The 21,771-nt window shown below is 34.2% G+C and overlaps 2 protein-coding genes across 2 annotated transcripts; one reads left to right on the plus strand and one right to left on the minus strand.

The window, feature by feature from the left end:
* Positions 1 to 5,295: 5,295 nt before the first annotated feature.
* Positions 5,296 to 10,084, plus strand: LOC140775642 (disease resistance protein RGA2-like). The gene is made up of 3 exons (XM_073119026.1): positions 5,296 to 8,790; positions 8,900 to 8,951; positions 9,494 to 10,084. Exon 1 carries the CDS (start codon positions 5,302 to 5,304, stop codon positions 7,849 to 7,851), a length of 2,550 nt encoding a protein of 849 aa, XP_072975127.1. The 5' UTR covers positions 5,296 to 5,301; the 3' UTR covers positions 7,852 to 8,790; positions 8,900 to 8,951; positions 9,494 to 10,084.
* Positions 10,085 to 11,379: 1,295 nt separating this feature from the next.
* LOC140776071 (uncharacterized) lies at positions 11,380 to 15,304 on the minus strand. Its single transcript, XM_073119629.1, has 4 exons — positions 15,131 to 15,304; positions 14,540 to 15,024; positions 12,838 to 12,878; positions 11,380 to 12,693 (listed from the first exon to the last, which is right to left on the minus strand). The coding sequence occupies exons 2-4, from the start codon at positions 14,847 to 14,849 to the stop codon at positions 11,704 to 11,706; spliced, it is 1,341 nt and encodes a 446-aa protein (XP_072975730.1). The 5' UTR covers positions 14,850 to 15,024; positions 15,131 to 15,304; the 3' UTR covers positions 11,380 to 11,703.
* Between the last annotated feature and the right edge of the window lie 6,467 nt (positions 15,305 to 21,771).

Raw genomic sequence — 21,771 nt, forward strand, 5'->3', positions numbered from 1 at the left:
CTATTGGGATCCACTTCCAGATGTTTCCTGTCGTCAGGCACTACTAAATTCAATTAAATATCCGCAGTGATGCCTTTCACGTTGCAGCCGGAGACCTCAAAAGTCAAACCAAATGCTCAGCTCTATTGCTAATCACTCATCTGTTTGGCATCCTAATTGTTTATAAGCTCTATTGTCGGAGGTGATATAGTGGAACACAAAAAGGAAAGAAGGAATCTAACTATTTTATTGAGCAACTGGCAACAGGATAACTCGATCAAATCTTAGATCTTTGGTTTCGGAGGACTTTGATTAAGCTTTTCCAAACTGGCCAACAGTTTCTATGGGCTGATAAGGAATATAATTTTCTCAAAATGAAATTATAAAAAAAAACAGAGAAGGTTGGTATGCACTTCCAGATGTCTTCTGTCGTTAGGCAATACTAAATTCAAGTAAATCTCCCCGCCAGTTGTAATAACCCAAAATTTTGAAATAGAAGGTCAGAGATAATCTATATTGTACAACAAATATATTTCATTTTATTTTTTTTATATATTTTAAGGTTTAGATTAGATCAAAATCTTTTATATATATTATATCTCTCTAAATAAACAATATGTAAAAATCCTAAGACTATCTTTTTATCTATAAAAGGGGGAGAGAGGAGGAAAGAGAAAAAGAATAAAAAGGAGAGGCTTCGGTTACTGTAGCTGCTAGAAGAGAGAGAGAAGTGAGGGATCCGGTGCAAGAAAGAAGGGAGAGGAACGAGAAAGGAGAAGAGAGAAAAACAGAAGTGGAGAGGGGAGATCGAACCAGATTATTTGAGATTAAACAATCAAGGTAAATTTCAATTCATATATTTTATCATTGTATTCAATAATATTCTATTAGATTTACTTTACAATGTCCAAATTAATGACATGAGGATTTTGATATGGATGATGTTAGATATGCTATATGCATAAGAGGTTAAGAAGTTCATTATTTAAATATTATGATGTCTTTATATTTCTGAGAGGCTGAAAATATTTTAATTGAAGGAGATTTTGGATTTCTGCAAATATTTATCTATATATATAATATGTACAGGAAAAAATAGAAGATACTTTATTTGTAAAAAATAAAATAGAAGAGATATTTATTTGTTATATCTTTATAAACAGAAATTTGTATATAACACCCTGACTTTTAGCTAAATTTATATTTACACCCTACGTTTTTACTATTTGCAGATCGAGCCCTTTGATTAAATTAATATTTGCAGAAAACACCCTACTGATAGTTGAGCTCATTGATGTTGACATTAATTCTTTTGAGAGTTACATTAAAAGTAAATTTAAGCTCATTGATTAGCTAATAGGTATGCCATTTCTAAAATCCATACTTTAACATTTCAAATAGGATGTAGGTTTAGGATTTGATCAGTAAAACCCAAGCTGTGTTATTTCCAAAAATCGAAACTATACCATTTCTCAAATCTAAAGCTAAATCTAAAGAAAATATCAAACCCAAGATAAAAGAGGAGAAGAGAGAGTTGTTAGAAGAGAAAATCTTACATTTTCTTGATCGAAAAAAGTTATAGGGTTATGCCCTAAAAGAGAGGAAGAGAGAAGAAGTAGAAATAGGGAGGAAGAAGTATAAAGGTATTTTTATCATTTAAGAAAATTAATTGTAAATTTGATGAAATATTCCTATCTGCCCAAATGGTGTTGGTTAAAATCTAACACATGATGTTTTCTGCAAATATTAATTGAATCACAGGGCTCAATCTGCAAATAGTAATAATGTAGGATGTAAATACAAATTTAACTAAAAGATAGGGTGTTATATACAAATTTTCCTTGTTTTTCTTACCGCATGTATTATCTCAACAACTGCTTTTTTCTTTTCATTTCTTTTCTTCAACTATGATCGTCTTCCTTCTTCCTTTCTTTCTTCTTCTTCTCACTTGAGTACGGCCAAATTATGCCGTCATCCCTATAATACTTTCTCTCTCTCACACTATTTTCTAGGTTTTTCTTTCGGTTAATCATATCATGATCTTCTCAACTATCACTGTATCACTTTCATTTTCTCAGAAAAAAATATATACCTCTTAAACTATTTAAATATATTGTTAAGCCTCCTTTATTAATATTTTATAAAAAACTTTGATAGAAATAATCCTAAAATTTTAATTAACCTAATAAATATATAGAAATACTCGTCTTCCAATGGCACAATTTTCTCCTTTAGTAGCATACAATCTATTTATAATAAGAGGGAAAGAGAAAGTAACAATATATTTATCTATCTAATTAGTGGTAAATTTTAATATAAATTTTAGTAGAGAGGTTTAGTGATACGATTAGATAATTCAGCGAGTGTATGTGTCCACTTTTTCTCTCTCTTGAGAGTGAAAGTGATAAAAACTGGTAGTTAGAGTCAAAATATAATTAACACTTTTCTTCTCCCTATTTTATGAATATGGTACCCTAAATCTCACTCCCTTTTATTGGTGATACCATTTAATATTTTATTTTTATTAGGAGTTAGAAATTTAGAGAAGTCCAATTACCATGCTCCGATTTGAGAACATGATGATTGTGAATTTCAAGGATAAAACTAGAAAATCATAAAAACTCAAATGATGATCAAATCTTAGGTGAAGGTGGCACTACAAAAAAATATACTCGGTCCTCAAAATCCTTTATAGTCGGCTTCTTAGTTTCCTACAATATGACAAATACTCATAAGCTTGACGCTAAACAAATAGCCCACTCTACTAGAAATATATCTAATGATAAAAATCAATACATGATACATATAGTAGTAGAAAATAAATGATAATGATATATACAAGTGTCTTAGTAAATTAATATTTTTTTTGCCACTTACTTTCATTCATAACATCTCATATTAAATAAATAAATATAACAAGAATTGATGTCTATTAAAAGAGAATTGATGTCTATTAAAAGTATACTGGTGTGGTAACCATGAAAATGGATATATTTCATATTATCTCATCAATAATTATTTTGACCTATGGCCGCATCGCATTACTATTCACGATCAAGTTAGCACTCAAGATTTTTTTTTTGAGATAGTTGATCCAATTAAAATTACAGAAAGTACCTCTATAATACCTTAATGACTTTTCTAATAGTAGTTGAGTAAGATCAAAGTCATCACGGATGAAAATTAAAATTTTATTTTTTAATTTCGATAGAGTCACTTAGAGTGCATGTTGTAATGCCACATTCTAATTTTTTTTTTGAATTTATCTTCTTAAAAAATCTAGATTTTGAATTTCACTTTTATCGATATTCATTTATACTGATTTATTTTAAATTTCAAATATCGTAATTCCCTTATCATCAATATTCTTGATTCTTCTTAATACAATTTAAGCATGAATTATCTATAAATTAGGATATTAATATTTTTAAAAATATATATTTCAATTCTTCTTACATTAGAAACTATTAATAAATGATACTATTGTATTTGATCCCATAAAAATTCTCATCCCATAAATAATATTTTTTAAAAGGATCTTTTTCTACAAATAAAATATATGAGAAGATATATTTTTTATATGTTATATTTGAAAATAAAGATAAAATATTAAATAATTCCATAAATCTAAAATTCTATTTAATCCAGATATTTCTAATCTAGTAGAAATATAAAGACATCACAATCTCTTTTTATTGTGAAAATATAGTAAAACTGAATTTTTTTTATAAATCTCTTACTCTTCGATGAAAACTCTTAAAAAATAAATTTCTTAACCTCTTGCACATGTAGTATAAATAATATTATTTGTATTAAAATTCTGATAAAATAACCTTTACTCAATTTGATATTATTTAAAAATGATAAAAAAATTTATTTTGCTTATCTTTTTTGATTGATTTTCTATTTGAAAATTTAGATAGTTAAAAGAAGCACCAAGCAATAAAATTGAAAATATATTAACAGGATAACTATTTGAAGGAAAGAAGGAATCCAATAAATATTTTATGGAGGAAGGGCCGAAGGGTAATAAGATAAGTCATAAGTCAGATCAAATTCTAGTTGTGTCCGGTTTTGGAAGACATTCATTAAGTTTTCAGTTGAACTAGCCAACAGTTTGTATTGGGATCCACTTTCGGATGTCTTCTTTCATCAGGCAATTGATGATGTCGTTCACGTGGCAGCCAGAGACTTCAAAAGTCAATCTTCTCCCTTTCAAAATAATAATAATAATAATAATAATAATATATATTTTTATAAATCATACCTTATATTTTATCTATTTTGTGATTCATACTTTGTTTTTGAGAATTTTATAATTTGATCCCTCATTTTTCCTTATAATTATCATTTAACACTTTGATGTTATTTTGACTAACTAGACCAAATTACAAAACTATCATCATCATTTCATCTCATTTTTTATATCTATTCATTATCTTTCCGACCTACCTTCTCCACTGTAGTCATCGTTGTTGTCATTGTGGTCGTCATTGTTGTCATTGTTGCCACCGTCACCAACTTTCCTAATCTTCCTTCCTCCCCCTCCTCCCTCCTCCTTTTCTTCTTCTTCTTCTTTTTGGGAAAAGAAAAAAAGGATGAAGAAGATAGGGATAATTTAGGTATTTATAAATTACTTTGTATATTATAATAGAATATTTTTTTAATACTGTCTAAGTTAACTTAGGATGTTAAATGAGATTTACAGAGAAAATAAGTCGAGTTATAAAATCCTTGAAGACGGAGTGTGAATCACAAAATAGAGAAATGTACGGTGTGATTTATCAAAATCTATAATAATAATAATAATAAGAGCAATAATTCAATTAGTTATTAAAAATAATTTTTATCCTTTATAAATTAAAGGGTATATAAGACATTTTACATATGTGATTAGATTAATTTATAAAATATTAAAATTTAAGTATTTTCTTATTGCTTATTCTTATTAATATTTCCTTACTATTAGGAATATCGACTTCTACCAATTTATTATTATTTTTATTTTTTATAAAAAAATAGATAGCTAAGAGAAATAAAATATAACTAATTTACTTTTATAATTTAAAAAAGTGACCGATACTTTTGATTAATTTTATTTAGTATTATTTAATCAGAGTGAAATTAATACTTCTCGTTGAATCATTTAACTAATAATAATAATAATAATAATAATAATAATAATAATAATAATAATAATCATCATCATCATCATCATCATTCAAAAGACAACCAAAAGCTTAGCTATATTGATAATCGTTCCTCTCTCTCTAGCATCCAATTTCCTTTCTTCACTTTGGAGTTGTACGAGATCTAGTCGGTATGGTGATTGTGGGAGAACTTCTTGCATCTGCCGTCGTGAAGGAGCTAGTTAGCAAGTTGAGCTCCGGGCTATGGTCGGAGATTAAACTGCTACCGAACTTCAAGAAGGACCTCGAAGACATGAAGAACACCCTGGAATTAATTCAAGCAGTCCTCAATGATGCCGAGAAGCAATCTCTCGAGAACGAAGCCGTGCGCCTCTGGTTGAAGAGCCTCAAAGCTGCGGCCTATGATGTTGAGGACATGTTGAACGAATTCCAAACCAAATCAACGTTTTCAACCCCAATTATGGCTTGCAGATTAAAAGGGATGAGGAAGAGATTAGAGAAGATTGCAGCAAAAAGAAGCACATACAATCTCAGGGAGGAGGCCCCCACCACTTATCAACAAGAAGTAATTGAGAGCCGCAAGACCATCTCCGTTGTGAACAGAGATGATGTTTTAGGGAGAGGGGAAGAGGCGACAGAGATAATAAACAGGTTGTTGTTTCCAAGTGATGCTATCTCTATTATTCCAATAGTCGGCATTGGGGGCCTGGGGAAGACGACGCTTGCCAAACTAATCTTTAACGATGACAGGATAAAGAATACCTTTGACCCGAAGATATGGGTTCATGCTATGGACTTCAAACTGGAAAAGTTAGTTGAAGCTATGCTATTATCATCGGGAACTGAAAATAGGAATAGCCTTGGCGATTTCGATTTCAATGCGAAAAGAGTCAAAGAAATTCTAGATAATAAGCGCTACTTGATTGTTTTGGATGATGTGTGGAATGAAGACCATCAAAAATGGGAAGAATTGAAGCAAATATTACCAGCAGGTGGTAAAGGAGAGAGCAAAATAATAGTGACTACACGCAGTGATCGAGTTCCTCTAATCATGAGCACTGAAACCCCACATAAGTTGAAGCGCTTGTCAGATGATGTTTGCTTGAAGCTGTTCAAGCAAAGGGCATTCTCGTCAGCTAGTGAAAAAAATAAACATATGCTAGTATCAATTGGAGATAAAAAAATAGCAAATAAATGTCAAGGTGTACCTTTGATAGCAAAGGCTCTTGGAGGCATGCTCTGCTTTAAGAGCGGGGAAGACGCATGGAAGGAAGTATTAGATAGTGAATTTTGGAAATTGAAGAAAGAGGGAGGTGGAAACCCGTCAGAGAATGAAATCATATCCTCTCTAAAGTTGAGCTATCAATATATGCCCTCCTCCGCATTGAAATTATGCTTCGTTTATTGCTCCTTGTATCCCAAAGCCTTTAGGCTAGACAAAGACATGCTGATTCAGCAATGGATTGCTCAAAGGTTCATTCAGAAACAACATGTTGGTGATTATTATGTCAACTACCTGCTGGCAATTTCATTTCTTGAAGAATGTGGAGCAAAATACTACAAGATGCACGACTTGGTGTACGATCTTGCAAGATCTATTGCTGGCGATGAAGTTTCAGTCTTAGAAGTTGGAAAGAGCCCAAAAATTAATCTCGAGGAGTGCCGTTATGCATCAATAATCGGATACCATCAACCATCGGAGTTCCGGGTAGATTTACTGCGCAAGGTAAGAGCATTATACTTCCAACAATGCTGGTACCTTCCTGAGGAAATATTCTCATACACTAAGTGTCTTAAAGTCTTAGATTTGAGTGATCGTTCCATTTACAATCTATCGACTTCAACGTACAAGTTGAAACAACTAAGGTATCTCAAACTTTCGGGCAGTTTTCTTCAACTAGATGAAAGGATAGGAAAACTTTGCACCTTAGAGAGGTTGATAATATTAGACAATTTGGTTATGCGTACTCTTCCTGACTCTATTGGGAACCTCCGAAAACTAAATTATTTAAAACTTGCTGACTGCATTTTCCTTTCAACTCTACCTGGATCTCTTGGTAATCTTGTGAATTTGGAGACATTAAACATTGAAGACTGTTTTCATCTTAAAAGTTTACCTGAATCTCTGGGCAATCTTATGAATTTGGAGATAGTGAACATCAAAGGCTGTGGTAATCTTATAAGTCTACCTATATCTCTAGGCAGTCTTGTGAATTTGAAGACATTGAATTTCGAAAATTGTAGTAATCTTAGAAGTCTACCTATATCTTTGGGCAGTCTTGTGAATTTGAAGACATTGAGCTTCGAAGACTGTCGTTGCATTGAAAGCCTACCTGAATCTCTAGGCAATCTTGTGAATTTGGAGATATTAAAAATCAGTGGTTGTTCTAATATCCATGCTCTTCCTGTATCTATCGACAAACTTACTAATTTGATGCACCTCGATCTCTCCTTTTCTAGAGGACTTTGGGGACTTCCTGACTCAATTGGGAGCCTCCAAAAACTACGTTCATTGAATTTACAAGGTTGTCTAAATCTTAAAAATGTACCTAAAACTCTAGATAATCTCATGGAGTTGAGAACACTAGACATTGAGAGGTGTAGAATGCTTATTGAGTCACTGAAAGCTATTTGTGAGATGAGACATCTAAAGATCCAAAGAAGTGAGCCACTAGAACTTGGGCCTGATACATATGTAGCGTCCAACATTGCTGATGCATAGAGAACAAATTTAAACGAGAGAGGAGGGAGTATCAAATCGCTAATATATGAGTGTGAGAATGGGAAAGGAGGGGTTGCAGAGGCCATGCTAGAAGCACTCCAACCACATCAGAATTTGCAGAAATTACACATCTGGAATTACAATGGCACAATGTTCCCTAGTTGGATGAGGACTCAAATGGAGTCATTTCTCCCAAATCTAGTCAGGATCGATCTTTTTGAAATCTGTGTTTGTGAACTCTTGCCCGTGCTAGGGCAGCTGCCTAACTAACCTTGAGATGATAAATATTTTGGATATGCCAAAAATAAGGAGAATAAGTGAGGAATTCTGTGGGGCCAGAAATACTGCAGGTACATCATTCTCCTCACTGAAAACACTAGGGCTCCGTAATATGCCGGAGCTCGAAGAATGGGTAACGGCTGCAGTGGCAGGGGATGGAGAAAGAGGAGCATCCCTGTTCCCTTGCCTTGAAAAGTTGAAAATCTCTGATTGTCCCAAGCTACGAGTACGACCAGGTATTCCACCATCAGTTGAGACATTGAATCTAGGAAGGAAGCTCAATGCTACCACTTCTTACGGGGCTAGATTTTTGTGATGGAATGTCCCTAAAACACTTGAGCATTGGCTGGCTTGAAGATATGATCAATTTGCCATGGAGCATCCGACACCTCCTCACCTCTCTCGAAACCTTGGAAATTAGTTATTGCAAATCACTTGCCACATTTCCAGAATGGTTGGGGGAACTCTCCTCGTTGCGATCCTTGAAGATCGAAGGTTGCCAGCTCATCGATCGTTTACCTAAGAGCATTCAACATCTCACTGCACTGGAGATATTAGATATCGAGCTATGCACCGAAAGCTAAAAGAAACGCACTGAGAAAGAGACGGGTAAAGATTGGGATAAGATATCTTACATTCCGAATATCAGAATATCAAAAGGTATGTAATATGTCGCATGTTAATTAATTTGTCGCCTAACACGTTTTCTTAGTCACGTTTCTTCTTTGCTAAGCTAGCTGATAATCTCCTCTCATATTTCTTGCATTAGGTTACCCTTTTCCTTGGGAGTTGCGAGAAGATTAATGCCAGCAGCCAAATGAGTATAAAATCATATTCCTTTATTTATTTCCTTTGCTTTGAGCTGACCGCGTAAACATTGCTCGCTCTGTCTCCCGGCCTTGCCATCAGGCTTTCTTCCCTCTCTCCAAATCCAAATTACTTTGGTCATCACATCCTAAAGGAAACGGAGTTCCTCAATCTGGCATGACGATTTACTTCGACATAATAAAGAAAACGGGATCAATGCACCTTTCTTCTGCTATCATGTGTTTGTCTAATTGGCAAAATAAATACTAGTATATATTGTGTATCAAAATTATATTGTTTGATGTTTCTTCAGCACAGTGTGTTCATACTTCAATCTCTATTTATTCTGTAAGTTTGCAATGTAATAAAGTTTGTTTATCCCTTATTTGTAATAAGATTGAAGCTTGCCATTGTTATTTCCCCATTTAATTTTATTGTGTAAATTTGCAATATACAGAGTGGGAAGCAAGCATTCTATTGTTATTGTAACTGCTTTATGTTAGCTTTAAATTGCTGGTTTAGAATGACTGTTTCTAATCTGTCTCATTTTTCTCAGCAGGGGAAACAAGTACTTGGATTGTTGCTTCTACTTACAGCAACAGTCTAATGCAACAGAATAATCTGGCATACAATTAACTTGTCAATAGACAGATTATTCTGGAGCCTTTAATGGAGATCGCAATCACTTTGCCGGCACCGCCGACGTTGGTGATCAGTACTAGCTTGAATTATGCATGGCCATTAATGGTGAGCTGTACCAGAAGAATTACCAGAAATGATGTTAACTATGCTTCTTACCTTCTATACTAGTCCCAGGAAGGCACCATCCATTGTCATCGGCACATCTGATCTCAAAGTAAGCTCCACACCTCTGCCCATTGTTGAACAGACCAGTGCTTAGTGCTGCTGTGTTACTCCCATATCCTTTCACTGTAGATGTTTCCATATCCACAAGCTCCTCCTAGAGAAGAAAGAAGAGAAGAGTACCTCAATGAGAGATGTAATTAGAGAGAAAGGTACTGGAGCAGAGTAGTTCTGACTAACTGAAAACTCAACTGTTACCAGTACTAGAGAACATCTATCTTTTTCTATGCCTTACTTGTCTGTTTTTTCTAATAATTAACTAGTTTTACAAAATAAAGCAGTTTGCTCGTGGAATTGTTATGTTACACTTTCTTCAATGCATCTAAACACACGGATTACGGGCTCCTAATATGAATTTAATCATGCTTAATTTAAGAAAATTGATCTCTTTGCTGGAAATTGATGCTTGACGTCTAAATGGCTAGGATTTAAAGAGTAGAGTTCTAAATTAGCTATTGACCACAAATTCCGGATCCAATAAGACTAATATATGCAAAAGTAATCAACTTTGAAGCTGTTTCTTGTGAAAACGTTTCAAATATCATAATTACCATCAAAATAATTGAGTCCTCTTAAAACTATCATTTCTTCAATTAAATCTAAACATAATTAAAACTGAACTAAGATTAAGACAAAATTGTTTTGCTCTTATATAAATTTCTTAAAATGGTATGAAAGTTATCTAATATTATCCTCATTAGAAACAAAATCGCTGAGGATTAGAGACTTTTTAACTCATCTAAAGTAAAACTAATTGAATTTTACATGACAAACATATAACGAAAGCATATATATTATCATATCTTTGTTATTTGAAATATAATCGTTATTATTTTGTATGTGTCGGAAAGCTTATCCAATTTTTTATGACTTTTATCTCTAATGAGAATTTTTGAATTCAAAATTTTAGTTGGATTAAATATGATGAAAAAAATAATGGCCGAAGATTATAAAGAGATTAAATATTTAAACTAAAAAGATATGAGCTAAAGTGCAATATCCTTTAATTTTACTAGTAAAATTTTTTTATTAGAAGGTAAACCGGTAATCAAATTATAAATTTGGATAATTATTTATCCTAAAGAGTAATCTTATAGATCTTATATCTTTTGTTGATTTATTTAATAATTAAATAAATAAATGGTATAATAGTAAATAGGTTAGTCTCTTTTTATCTCTCCTCTCTTGCCATTGGAAGAAGAGCATCAGGTACCAATGGTGATGGGTCTGCCTACTTCTTGGTGGACAACACTAATTGGAACTCGTTAGGTTTAGACATTGGGTTTGGAAGTATTGTCATCTTTAAAGAGAGTTGATCGGTTTGGATAGCAAGTGAAACTGATGAGGAAATAAATACCTTCTAAAATAATCAAAGTAGTCATACCTAGATATTTTGTTAAGCTAATCTTTCTCTATGAGATAGTTAAGAATGGGAAAGTAATAAAAACAACAAAAGATTGCAAGCAAAAGAGTTAAATACTATATATTAATTTTAAATAGCAATCACATGAGAAGGTAGAAAATCTTCACAAATTCCTTATTTTAGGTTCTACGAAACAATCAAACAATGATCAACAGTTGCCAATCCAAATTTCCCCAGCATAACTTTCACCTCACCCAGGAAATTGGTAGGTACGATTTATTACAAAACAAAATCCATCCTCATATTTTCCATGTGATCTATAAAAAAAACCATGAGATATTTAATATACAACAAAAAGAACGCAGTATTGATGCCTGCCATGGAAAATAAGCAGTGTACAACGAACTAGTCTTTAGAAGGTTCTATGACTAAATCTTCAGCCTCTAGAGTAGAATGTACATGGACTGCTGTGGACCCATAAAATACAAGGACATCTGGATGCTTTACCCTGTTATCGCATTCCATCTATCTTTTAAGGATCACCCAGATTGATCACGGTTATCTTGCCGTGGCAAAGATGATGACGATGCTGATGATCCAAACTTCTTAAAAACTTTCGCACTGAAGAGATCCTTCCCGATCTTCCGCTTAGATGCAAACTGCTTCTTGAAATGACTCCTCATCAGAGAGCCCCCGCGTCTCAATAGTGGAAGAGACTGATTTCTCTTTGAGGAGTCCTCATTCCGAGGGGAGTTTACATTGCTGGTCCCGCTAACGCTACTAGAAGCAATGTTAGGACCTTGAAGCCTGCGAACAGATCTTAGAGCCACCTGAAGAGGTTCGGAGAATGATACAGTTCGATCATCATTAGCAACTCTCAGACACAAAGGGCATGGAGGTTCATGAATTTGGATCTTTGGAGTAGTCTCCTCTAGGCAATCTGCATGAAAGACATGTCCGCATGGAAGAACCCCAGCTATTGGCATATCGCTACTTCTAACAATCCTGTTTGAACTCCAAGGGGACTTCTGCCACAGTAATCTCTCACATAACCCACATTTCTCATATCTTACTGAATTAGTAGGGAATCTTTGGGATTCCATACCAATGTCCTCTGTGATGTCAATGGCATCTCCATCATACCCAAAGTCAAAACTACTAGAGTTACTCCATCTAAAACCTTCCCTCCTTGAACTTGTACTAGGTTCTGGAGAATCCTCCATTTTTCGGAGTTCAGTCAGGGCCTTATGAAGCTTGAGCTCTGGGCTCATTAGGCTCTCATGGGAAGCAGGTGAAGCCAAACTATCAGGACCAGCTGTCAACCTCCCATCATTACTAGTTTCAGGCATTCCACCAGCTTCAGCTTCTGAAACAGGATTTCGGAACACTAGGGGGTAAACTGGTTTTGACATGAATGAACGCCTGCCTGAATAATTACGAGATGGCAGGAAGATTGGACGCTTGCTAGTGGACGCCCACTGACTGGACTCCACAAATGGGGATGCAGAACTTGCAGTAGTGAAATGCCTCTGCAACCACAAGTAGAATAATTTCAAAGAGTGTCCATAAGCAACATTTTTTCAACTTCCAGAGAAAGCACACCGCCGAATGAACATATATTTACAATTTAGTAGGTTATCAATGTCTCGATGAACTGGGAGAAGATATTTTACCTCACTAGACCAGGGGTAAACAGAAGTCTCCGGCCTTGCTCCTGAAGCAAATAGAAAGAACTGAAGATTAGTTCAATCACACTCAAAGAAATATAAGGAGGTTTGCTAACCACATTAAATGATTATCGCACCATAAATTTTCTACAAAAAGAAAATGATTCTGAAACTTTTAATCTCTAATGTCATTGGCATATATATGCAGTATTGCAGTTCATGTACATATATCGAGGGTATCATCATCACAAAAAAAAAAAAAAAAAAAAAAGGAAAAAAGGAAAACCTCTTGGAAGCTCATCTGAGCAAGTTAATACTTCAGTATAGTTGAAGTGAAAGCTTTGATTTGATCAAACAGAAGCTTTTCAACTGGAAAGTCAATATTTCCACTTTATATCGATGACAACTATAGTGGGTAATGATATGATCAACTAATACAATGTAACAAAGGCAAGAAAAAGAAAGGGAGTAGATTGATGGCATAACAGAAGTTCTGACCTTGTTCTACAAACATGAGACTAAATATCAACTAAATGCGAGATCAATCTGATTAATAGGTGAAAATACTTTGCGATGAAGCCAAAAGATCCTATAGCCTCCAACTGAACAGTTTTGACTCCAAATAGTCTATCATGTTTCCTAATTTGGAAAGCATTAGATAAATTTTTCAATTTGAGGTCAGAAACTTAACTTTACAGAACAAGAAATAAATAAATAAACTTCTCCTATGTTGCTCAGAACTTATAACTTTTTCCATTCTCGGCCAACATATGTTTATTTAGTACATAACTAGCACATATGAAAGTTATATCACTATGATTACTTATATTAGACACCGCAACCCACATCCCTAGTATACAAGTTCCGGTCTCCGCCGCTGCTGTTGATTAGCACTTGCCAGCACAAAAACTCCAATGTAATCTACTCCCTCCATAATATTGCAACAATCATAGAAAGACTATCTATGTTAGATATCTCAACAACAACTTTATAAGACCTAAGTCTGCATTCTCCTCCAATATGCAAACTCAACAATTTTTTTTCTTTTTAATTTACTTATAGAGGTTCATATGCATGTCTGAGAAGCACTTTCATGCCTAGGCTTTTGGTGGCTGGTCTACAGGGTGGGGCACCTGAAGTGCAACGGAGCAATTTCATACATGTTCGAAGTGTCGACAAAAGATTACAAATAGTCCTCCTCTGGTTGCCCTTTTCCTTACTTAATCCCCCTTAAAAACTCTCACATTCTTACAGAGGAGGACTACTTCAATCCTACATAGAATGGGATATGCTAAGATTCATCAAAACTCCCACTCCTAGAGAGAGCAGAATGTTTACTCCTTGAAGCCGAGATTTAGCTAGAGATTTTAGCACATAAGGACGAGATAAAGCCTTATCTTATCAGGCAACAACGTCTTACAGACTTTCTGGGCTAAACCTAGAAAAACAAAAAAACCTACTGTCTTCTAACTTTTTTTTTCTTGTCTAAAATCTAAGTGACCTTGTGAGTTTACTTAGCTCACCTCAACTTTAAAATGATTACCATAACATATATTTAATGGCCTTATTTACTTTTAAAAAAAACAAATAACACTATCTTAGAAACCAGTTATGGGCTTAAAAAATCAAGGTCATGTAAAAGAAAAACATAGGTACGCAAAGACATCAAACAGCTGTAACTACTTATCCCAATATATCTATCAATTACCTCCTGATGGAGTAGAAAACTCTCCAAGATCGAATCTTTGCAGCGAAGGAGTCCACCGAGGAGGAGCATGCAGATTCTCAGCTGGGCTCCCTAAATCAGAGAGTGCCCCATCAGAAATAGAATGATGATGATGATCACTGCCGAACCTCCTCCTACTTCCTTTACTCTGTGATGATACTGATGAACCATACAATTGCGCGTCATGAATCCTATGAGGTAAACCATCCGACTGGTACCTGCAGTCCCATCTTCGCGGCGCGGGAGGCGAAAAGCTCGAGTTCACTCGCCAACGAGGCTCACTAGGATCCATGGAGCAGTCTCTACTGGAAGGATTAGACTTCGCTCCATGTGGCCTAGCGGCCACGCAACAGAGAGCACCCGTCTTGGCTATTCTTGTATGACAGCATTCAAAATAAAAAGCTTTCCACCCAAATTCCCAGGAACTAAGCACAAAGCCAGAATCTTGCGAACCATCCAATTGAACCCTAGATAACAAAATCCAATAAGGGCGAGGGAACGGGAAACTGAATCAGATCAAGAAGGACCAGAACTTTGACGAAAGCCAAGAAAGATCGAGGAAGAAGCGGGCACCTGATGGTGCAGGGGGAGGAGAGCGGCCGATCGAGATCGCGGGGTCGGCGGCGGAGAAGAAGGGCGAAAAGGGGTAGGAAAGAGGGGGAAAAGGTGCGACCTTTGGCGATAAGGGCCGGAGGGAAAGGGGAAAAAAGGGCAAAAGGAGACGACTTTCTCCACAAATAGCCAAAACAACAACGACGAATGGCACGCCAGCTTCCCCCCCACTATAGATTCTGGCCGCCGTACTTGGGAACGGAGATCGTCACGTGGGACTCACGTGACTTATTATTTCACAGGAATTAAATAAATATCTTTAATTTTTTTTAAGTATAATTACACTAAGATCCCAAGAACTATTATTTATTTATTTCTTTCTATATGCATCACCTTATTATTTTTTTGTTCATCTAAAAAGACTTAAAATTAATTATGTGACACGTACATGTTACTTTTAATAAAAATCTAATAAAAATTAATAAAATAGATACTTGTAAAAAATTATAATTAAAAGGATTAATGTATTAAAAATTAGCAATGGCTCAAAATAGTTGAATTTAATTCAGCTTCTTATGCTTTAATATCAGTTAACATTGAATGGTTGTTGACAAGTTTTAAACCACTTTTATCATGTCATATTATATTATTCTCATATCAGTTAAGTTTTAACTATAATTAATTAGATTAAACTAACAAAAATATTTACCAAAAAATAAACAAAATGTCATTATTTTAAAGAACATAATTAATTTAATGGATAATTCCATTTAGTATGATACTCTGAACTACTATTTTTTTTTTAAATCAAAAAATATTCAGAGCACGTATTTAAAAAATAGTGATAGTTTAAAATAGAAGATGATATAAAAACTAGAAAAATGGTATGATGTAAGAGACATTATATTAATAAGATAAGGTGTGAAATGGAAGAAAAAATCCCAATTATGTGTCCTTGAAAATATGAAGCCAACTCTTCCAATAAAAGGACCAATTGGTTAATATCATATTAGCATCCACAGTGACATTATTTATTAAGACTAATGGAAAAGGATTAGACGTGGGACCCGAAAGAGACAAGAATTTGGCCTCTACCTTTTGGCTTAATCGAGTGTGCAGGAGGGTTAGGTGATAGTGTCCATGATCTCGATGCGATGGACGACTACTTTAATAAAATTTCAGAAGAAAAAGAGGAGAAGAGAGAGACTACTTTAATTACTGGATTCCTTTTTGTTGGTTTGTGGTCAATTAATTGTTTAATTAAGTGGCATTACTTAGGTTATCTAATGACGTATCTGTTAATTAAATTTTGTTATTAACCTTGATTTCCGGATAAGTGAACGGTCGTTAGGAATGGTTAGCATGAAGCCATTATGGCCATCATATCTCTTTGATTAGTGGTTAATAAATGTTAGATTCTTGTAATTATGATAAGGACGTGGCTATGATTTGTTGATTACAATTAGCTAGCCGTAAGCTACAATTCGTTCGTTTTCAAATAAAAGATTAGTAGTCTTAATAAAAAAAAAAGATAATTCATAAATTTAAAAGTAGGGAATCTTATAAATTATATTTATATTTTATCTATTTTGTTATTCACATCACGTCCTTGAGGTTTTTATAACCCAACACTTATTTTTTCCTTATAATTTTTATTTAATACCCTCCATACGAACAAAAAAATATTTCGTTATAATATATAAAATATTTTTTAAATATCTAAATTACTCATGCCTTCTTTAGAGATGAGCAGAGAGAGAAAAAATAGTGGTGGTGATGTTATTTTAGTTATTTGGTCGATATTACTTAGTTAAAATAACGTCGAAGTGTTAAACGAAAATTATAGAGAAAAAAGTGGGTCGAATTATAAAATCGTCAAAAACGGGGTGTGAATCATAAAATAGATAAAATATAAGGTGTGTTTTCTAAACTACCCTTAAAAGTAATATCTCGAAACTATAATAATTCATAAAATTAAATTTCAATAGAGATTTAGTGTGGGCTAATCTAATTAATATTATAATGGTTGGACCTTATTTTTTTAGGATCTCCAACTACAAAATGGGCATAGCAAGATCCGGCCCATTTGCTTATTCTAAACCCTTATTGGTTCACAGATATCCATCTTACGCTCAAGATCCAATAACAACAGTGCTTGATCACTTCTCGAAGAATGGCATGGAAGAACCACAGAAGTGCCAAATATGGGAGTTTTGTTCAACAAAATTGTTTTTAGCCTCAATTCGCAGCTAGGGTTTTTCAAGTTATCGTCTTAATCTCTTCTATTTGGTTTATATCCACTGCCACATCTTGAGCTTCCTCGAATCGATTCTTGGGTTTACTTGCATTTCCTTTGCTTAAGAAAACTTGGTAGAGGAGTAAATTCACTTCTTGAATTAGCATACTAGCCGCTTGATTTGTTTTAGTAGGAGGTTTGATATATCTAGATTTTTATAATATTATATATATTTTGTAAATTAATGGAAGAACTTAAATTACCTCCTATATTTACAATTAATAAGTTTTCTATGCGTAGCAGTACTTATCTCATTATTTAATAGTTGCATTTTTTTCAAAAATAAAATAAAATTGCAGTACTTGATCTAAAATTTGCGGTTAATAACTTTTAAATTGCATTTATTTTAATCTGTAGTTACTTATTTCTCTTGCATTGTGATCAACTGTGAGGGGGTGGCTTTCTTTCGTTAGGACTAAGACTAGCTTACCTTGTTTCTTTCTTAAAAGGAAGAGACATTTTTCCTGTATGGAAATAAGCTAGTATAACTTACAGTGACTTTGATGTACTGATGTCTTCATCTTAATTTTATTTGATATTATTGCAAATATATATATGTATGGAGATTCCAGAATAGTTTGACTAGTCTGTGCAATTCACATCACAGGGCAGATATTCCATGTTTGTCTGCCTGTGATAACTAAACAACTTATTGCACTAGAATAATTCTCACTGCCAACTTAAAGCACTAGTCCCTGGATAAGTTTGACGTGCTAAAAAGTATCTCAGTTGGTCATCGCTACTTTTTTGCTGTATGTGAATTAAAAGCACAAAGAAAACCCCCTACCTATGGTTTATGAGAGTCGTTATTTTTTATACCTTTCAACTTGATTTATGTAATTAACTTCATATTTTGATGCACCAATTTCACTTGAGTTACATGGGGGCTGCATGTAGTTCTGATTGATGAAGTGGGTGACTGTCTTGCAGTATGAACATCTCATGTTTGTTACTCCCTGTATTAGTATTAACCCAATAGTTTCCTAATAAGAGAGCAAGCTTTTGACAATACTTTTCATTTTTCTAACAAAATAATTAGCCTTTATGAGTTAAAGAGGGTACCACAATGTGCTGATTGATGTTTGGTTTTCCTTTCCCCCAATCACTGTTCTTCCTATAGACATTATTTGGCTGATATTCCCATGGTAATTGTATGGCAATCTTGTGCTAATGTGGATTCTCTTCCCTCCTTTTTATTTTCATTAATTTCAGTTTGATATTCTTCTGCTTCTCTTCTTTGTCTTATTGTGCCACAATGATGAAATAGATAAACATCAGTTGCTAAAGATCCTAAAATTTTGCCTTTTGAATTGAAACTCCTATCTCATAACAAAAGAAAGAACTGTTCTAGATATCTAGACAAATTTAGGTTTTCATGCTCTCAGAGTGACTACAACCTGCTAAAGGAGTCCTTTTTTTTCTTCTATTGCTGAAAATTTCACATCTTTGGAACAGATTGTATAGCAATCTTTGTTCCTTTTTCATTCCTTTGATTTTGCTGCCTCAGTCACTGTCAGAAACTGCAATTTATATTGTTCATGATGGAGGCCGAATTAGTGAATTGTTGCTGTGGATGTGTTGAATTTCAGGACCAAGCCCTGCTGCTTTAATGGTGCTGAGGTATACCCCGGGAAGGGTGTAAGATTTGTATGAGATGATTTCTGGAGAGGCATAATTTAGTTTTTCACATATGGTATCTTCACTTTCTTTATGGAAATTTTCAGTTGGGTCTTTCTTTTTGCTATTTGAATGGAGTTTTGATCAAACTAGCCCTGTTTCAAACTTAATTTACTAATGTAGACCGTTCCGTAAACTTATTACTAAAAGGAGTCTATTGCAATATAACCTATAAAAAACGCTAAATTCGTGAGCGTTTTATCTCTAGGATAATCATTTTTATATAAAAGTAAAGTTTTAATTTAAGCAACTGAAACACTAATTTAAACAGAATCTTATAAATAAAACACTAAACAGTTCAGTATTTAGGCATAAGATAAAAACACGGAACTAGCAATTGAGTTAAAACATAAAACGCTTATAAGTTCAGCTTTTTTTAGGTATTGTTATAATAAAAAAAAACTGTTTTAGTAATAAGTTTGAGAAGTAATTTATTTTGATAAATAAAATTTAAAATAAGGCTAGTTTGATCGATCACTCGTTTAAATGCAAGAGAGATACTTCCATAACTGCCTGAACTCTGCCAAGCTTACCTGGCAGCAACGCACAGGAAGCAGCACAAGAAGGCATGTTGCTGAGATGCGTTTTTTTTTTTGGCAAGTTCGAGGCAAATCTTTAAATGGTTATAGGACATCATAGCAGGAGGACTCTGCAAAGGTCCACTAATTAACACTTACAGATAGAAGTTCTCTTGGGGGAAGTGTGGCACCTCCAATGCCGGTCCTGTAATATGTCCAAGAATTATGCTTCTTGAGTTCTTTCTTTGTACAAGGATACTATATCTGGGTTTAAATGTGTTGAGGCTGACATCAGTGAATTATGAGGACCTTTTACAGTATTGGTGGAACTGCTACAGTTCACCTCTATGTACTTGGTATATTTATTACCTCAGATAAATGCTGGGTAGGGGAATGAGAAGTGAAATAATTAGTAGATTATCTAGTAGTTCCATACCTGTATAGATGCATTTGGCATTCCTTTCTTTCCTTTAAACTTATCATGAATTATCGCGACATGGACTCCATTTTGATTTCATAGGAAACAATTACTCATTTAGATCAGAAATCGAAAATTCGATGCAAACAATCTCATTTAGAAGACTACGATTTAAAGCATCTACGCATGCCTATATAATGGTCAGACCTTAACAGCACTTGTTTGCTTTTGTAGTGAGATCAAGGAGCAGGAAAAGAAAACCAAGAATGAGAAGAAAGCTAAGAAAGCTGAGCTGATGGCGGCCAGGCATAACAAAACCATTCCCAAGGATCTGAAAGTTCTTAACATTGGTGGTGGTGGAATTGGTTGAAAGGGATGAGCAAACTTATATGCCCAAGACTCAGAAAGCTTCAAAGCTTAGTGGCGGTAGTAAGCAATGAGCACTACCTGTTGCATCGTATATGCAAGCATCACTTCTGCTTATACGACGAAAGATTACAAGCTTCATACGAAATAGTTGCTTGTAAAATTGACCTTCTTATGTATTTTTTCGGTGTTCTAAATTTCTTCCGAGTTGCTGTTGATTACAACTTACCGACATCTTTTCCAATTTTTCTTTTTTTTGGGAGGGTGCTATTAACTACTTGTGATAGTTATCTCAATGGAAACCACCCAAATTCTGGGTTTCTGCAGTTGAAGTTCATGGTATTGGAGCAATATGTCTTGATGCATTTCTCTGAGGCCAATTTTGCTCCCCCCTTGTTTAGAATAAATCTATTTTTATGTTACAATTTGACAACAAATGACTTGATGCATTTCTCTCGCCTGCAGCCTCACTTCAATAAAACCATCACCTATGCATCACACCCTAAAAACGAACTATTCTACAGGTTCAATGTACTTGTTCACTAACCAGATTGGACTCTCTTTCTATCAGCTAGATTCTCAAACATGCTAAAAGATTGAAAGAATAAATGGATAAGGACAGCACAGTGCAACTTGTGGTGATCAGGAACAGCAAAGTTGAGGAGAGGTAATCAGAACTTTACCTGACATTTGCCACAATCAGCAGCAGAATATCTACACAGTTTTCAGAGGTAGCAGCCTTTATTGTATTACTGTTCTCCTGCCTGCTCGTTTCTTGCTTTATAATTAACGTGCTTAGATTCTCGCTCCAATAATTTGACTGCATAACCCCACATTCTTTATCGTCTTGTTCATTGTTCATCGTATCTAAGATTTAGTGAGTGCTCTCTGACCCTTTTCCTTTTTCTATCTCTATCAAATAAGTGGGAAAAAAAAATGTATATGATACAAGCCTTTCTCTTTTCAATGGAGAACAGAAGTTATTACTGTGGTCATTCCACACAAGCCCACTTGTATTTCTGAAGTTTTAATGAAGACCAACCGACCACGACGTTGTATGTATAGCCTCATATTCACTCTCTATTTCATAGTTCTTTTTCTTCTTCTTCTTCTTCTTCTTCTTCTTCTTCTTTTGACTTCTTCTGAAAATTATCATCTTTGACATGTTTTCCACCCTTCTTCTTTCTAAGTATGTCGGCAGAATTAGCCTTCAGTTTATTAATGTTTTCGATTAAATATTCTTCGTGGGCTTTGTTTCATGTGAGTTTTACTCGGGGCAAGATTACGAAGACACTTATATAAAATATTTGAAAGTACATTTTAATTATATTAAATGCAAATTATGGAATTTTATTAGTAAGTTTTACATCTACGGATGATAAATATA

Source organism: Typha angustifolia, chromosome 14 (assembly GCF_048772165.1).
Source record: "Typha angustifolia cultivar Huaian chromosome 14, ASM4877216v1, whole genome shotgun sequence".
Lineage (NCBI taxonomy): Eukaryota > Viridiplantae > Streptophyta > Magnoliopsida > Poales > Typhaceae > Typha > Typha angustifolia.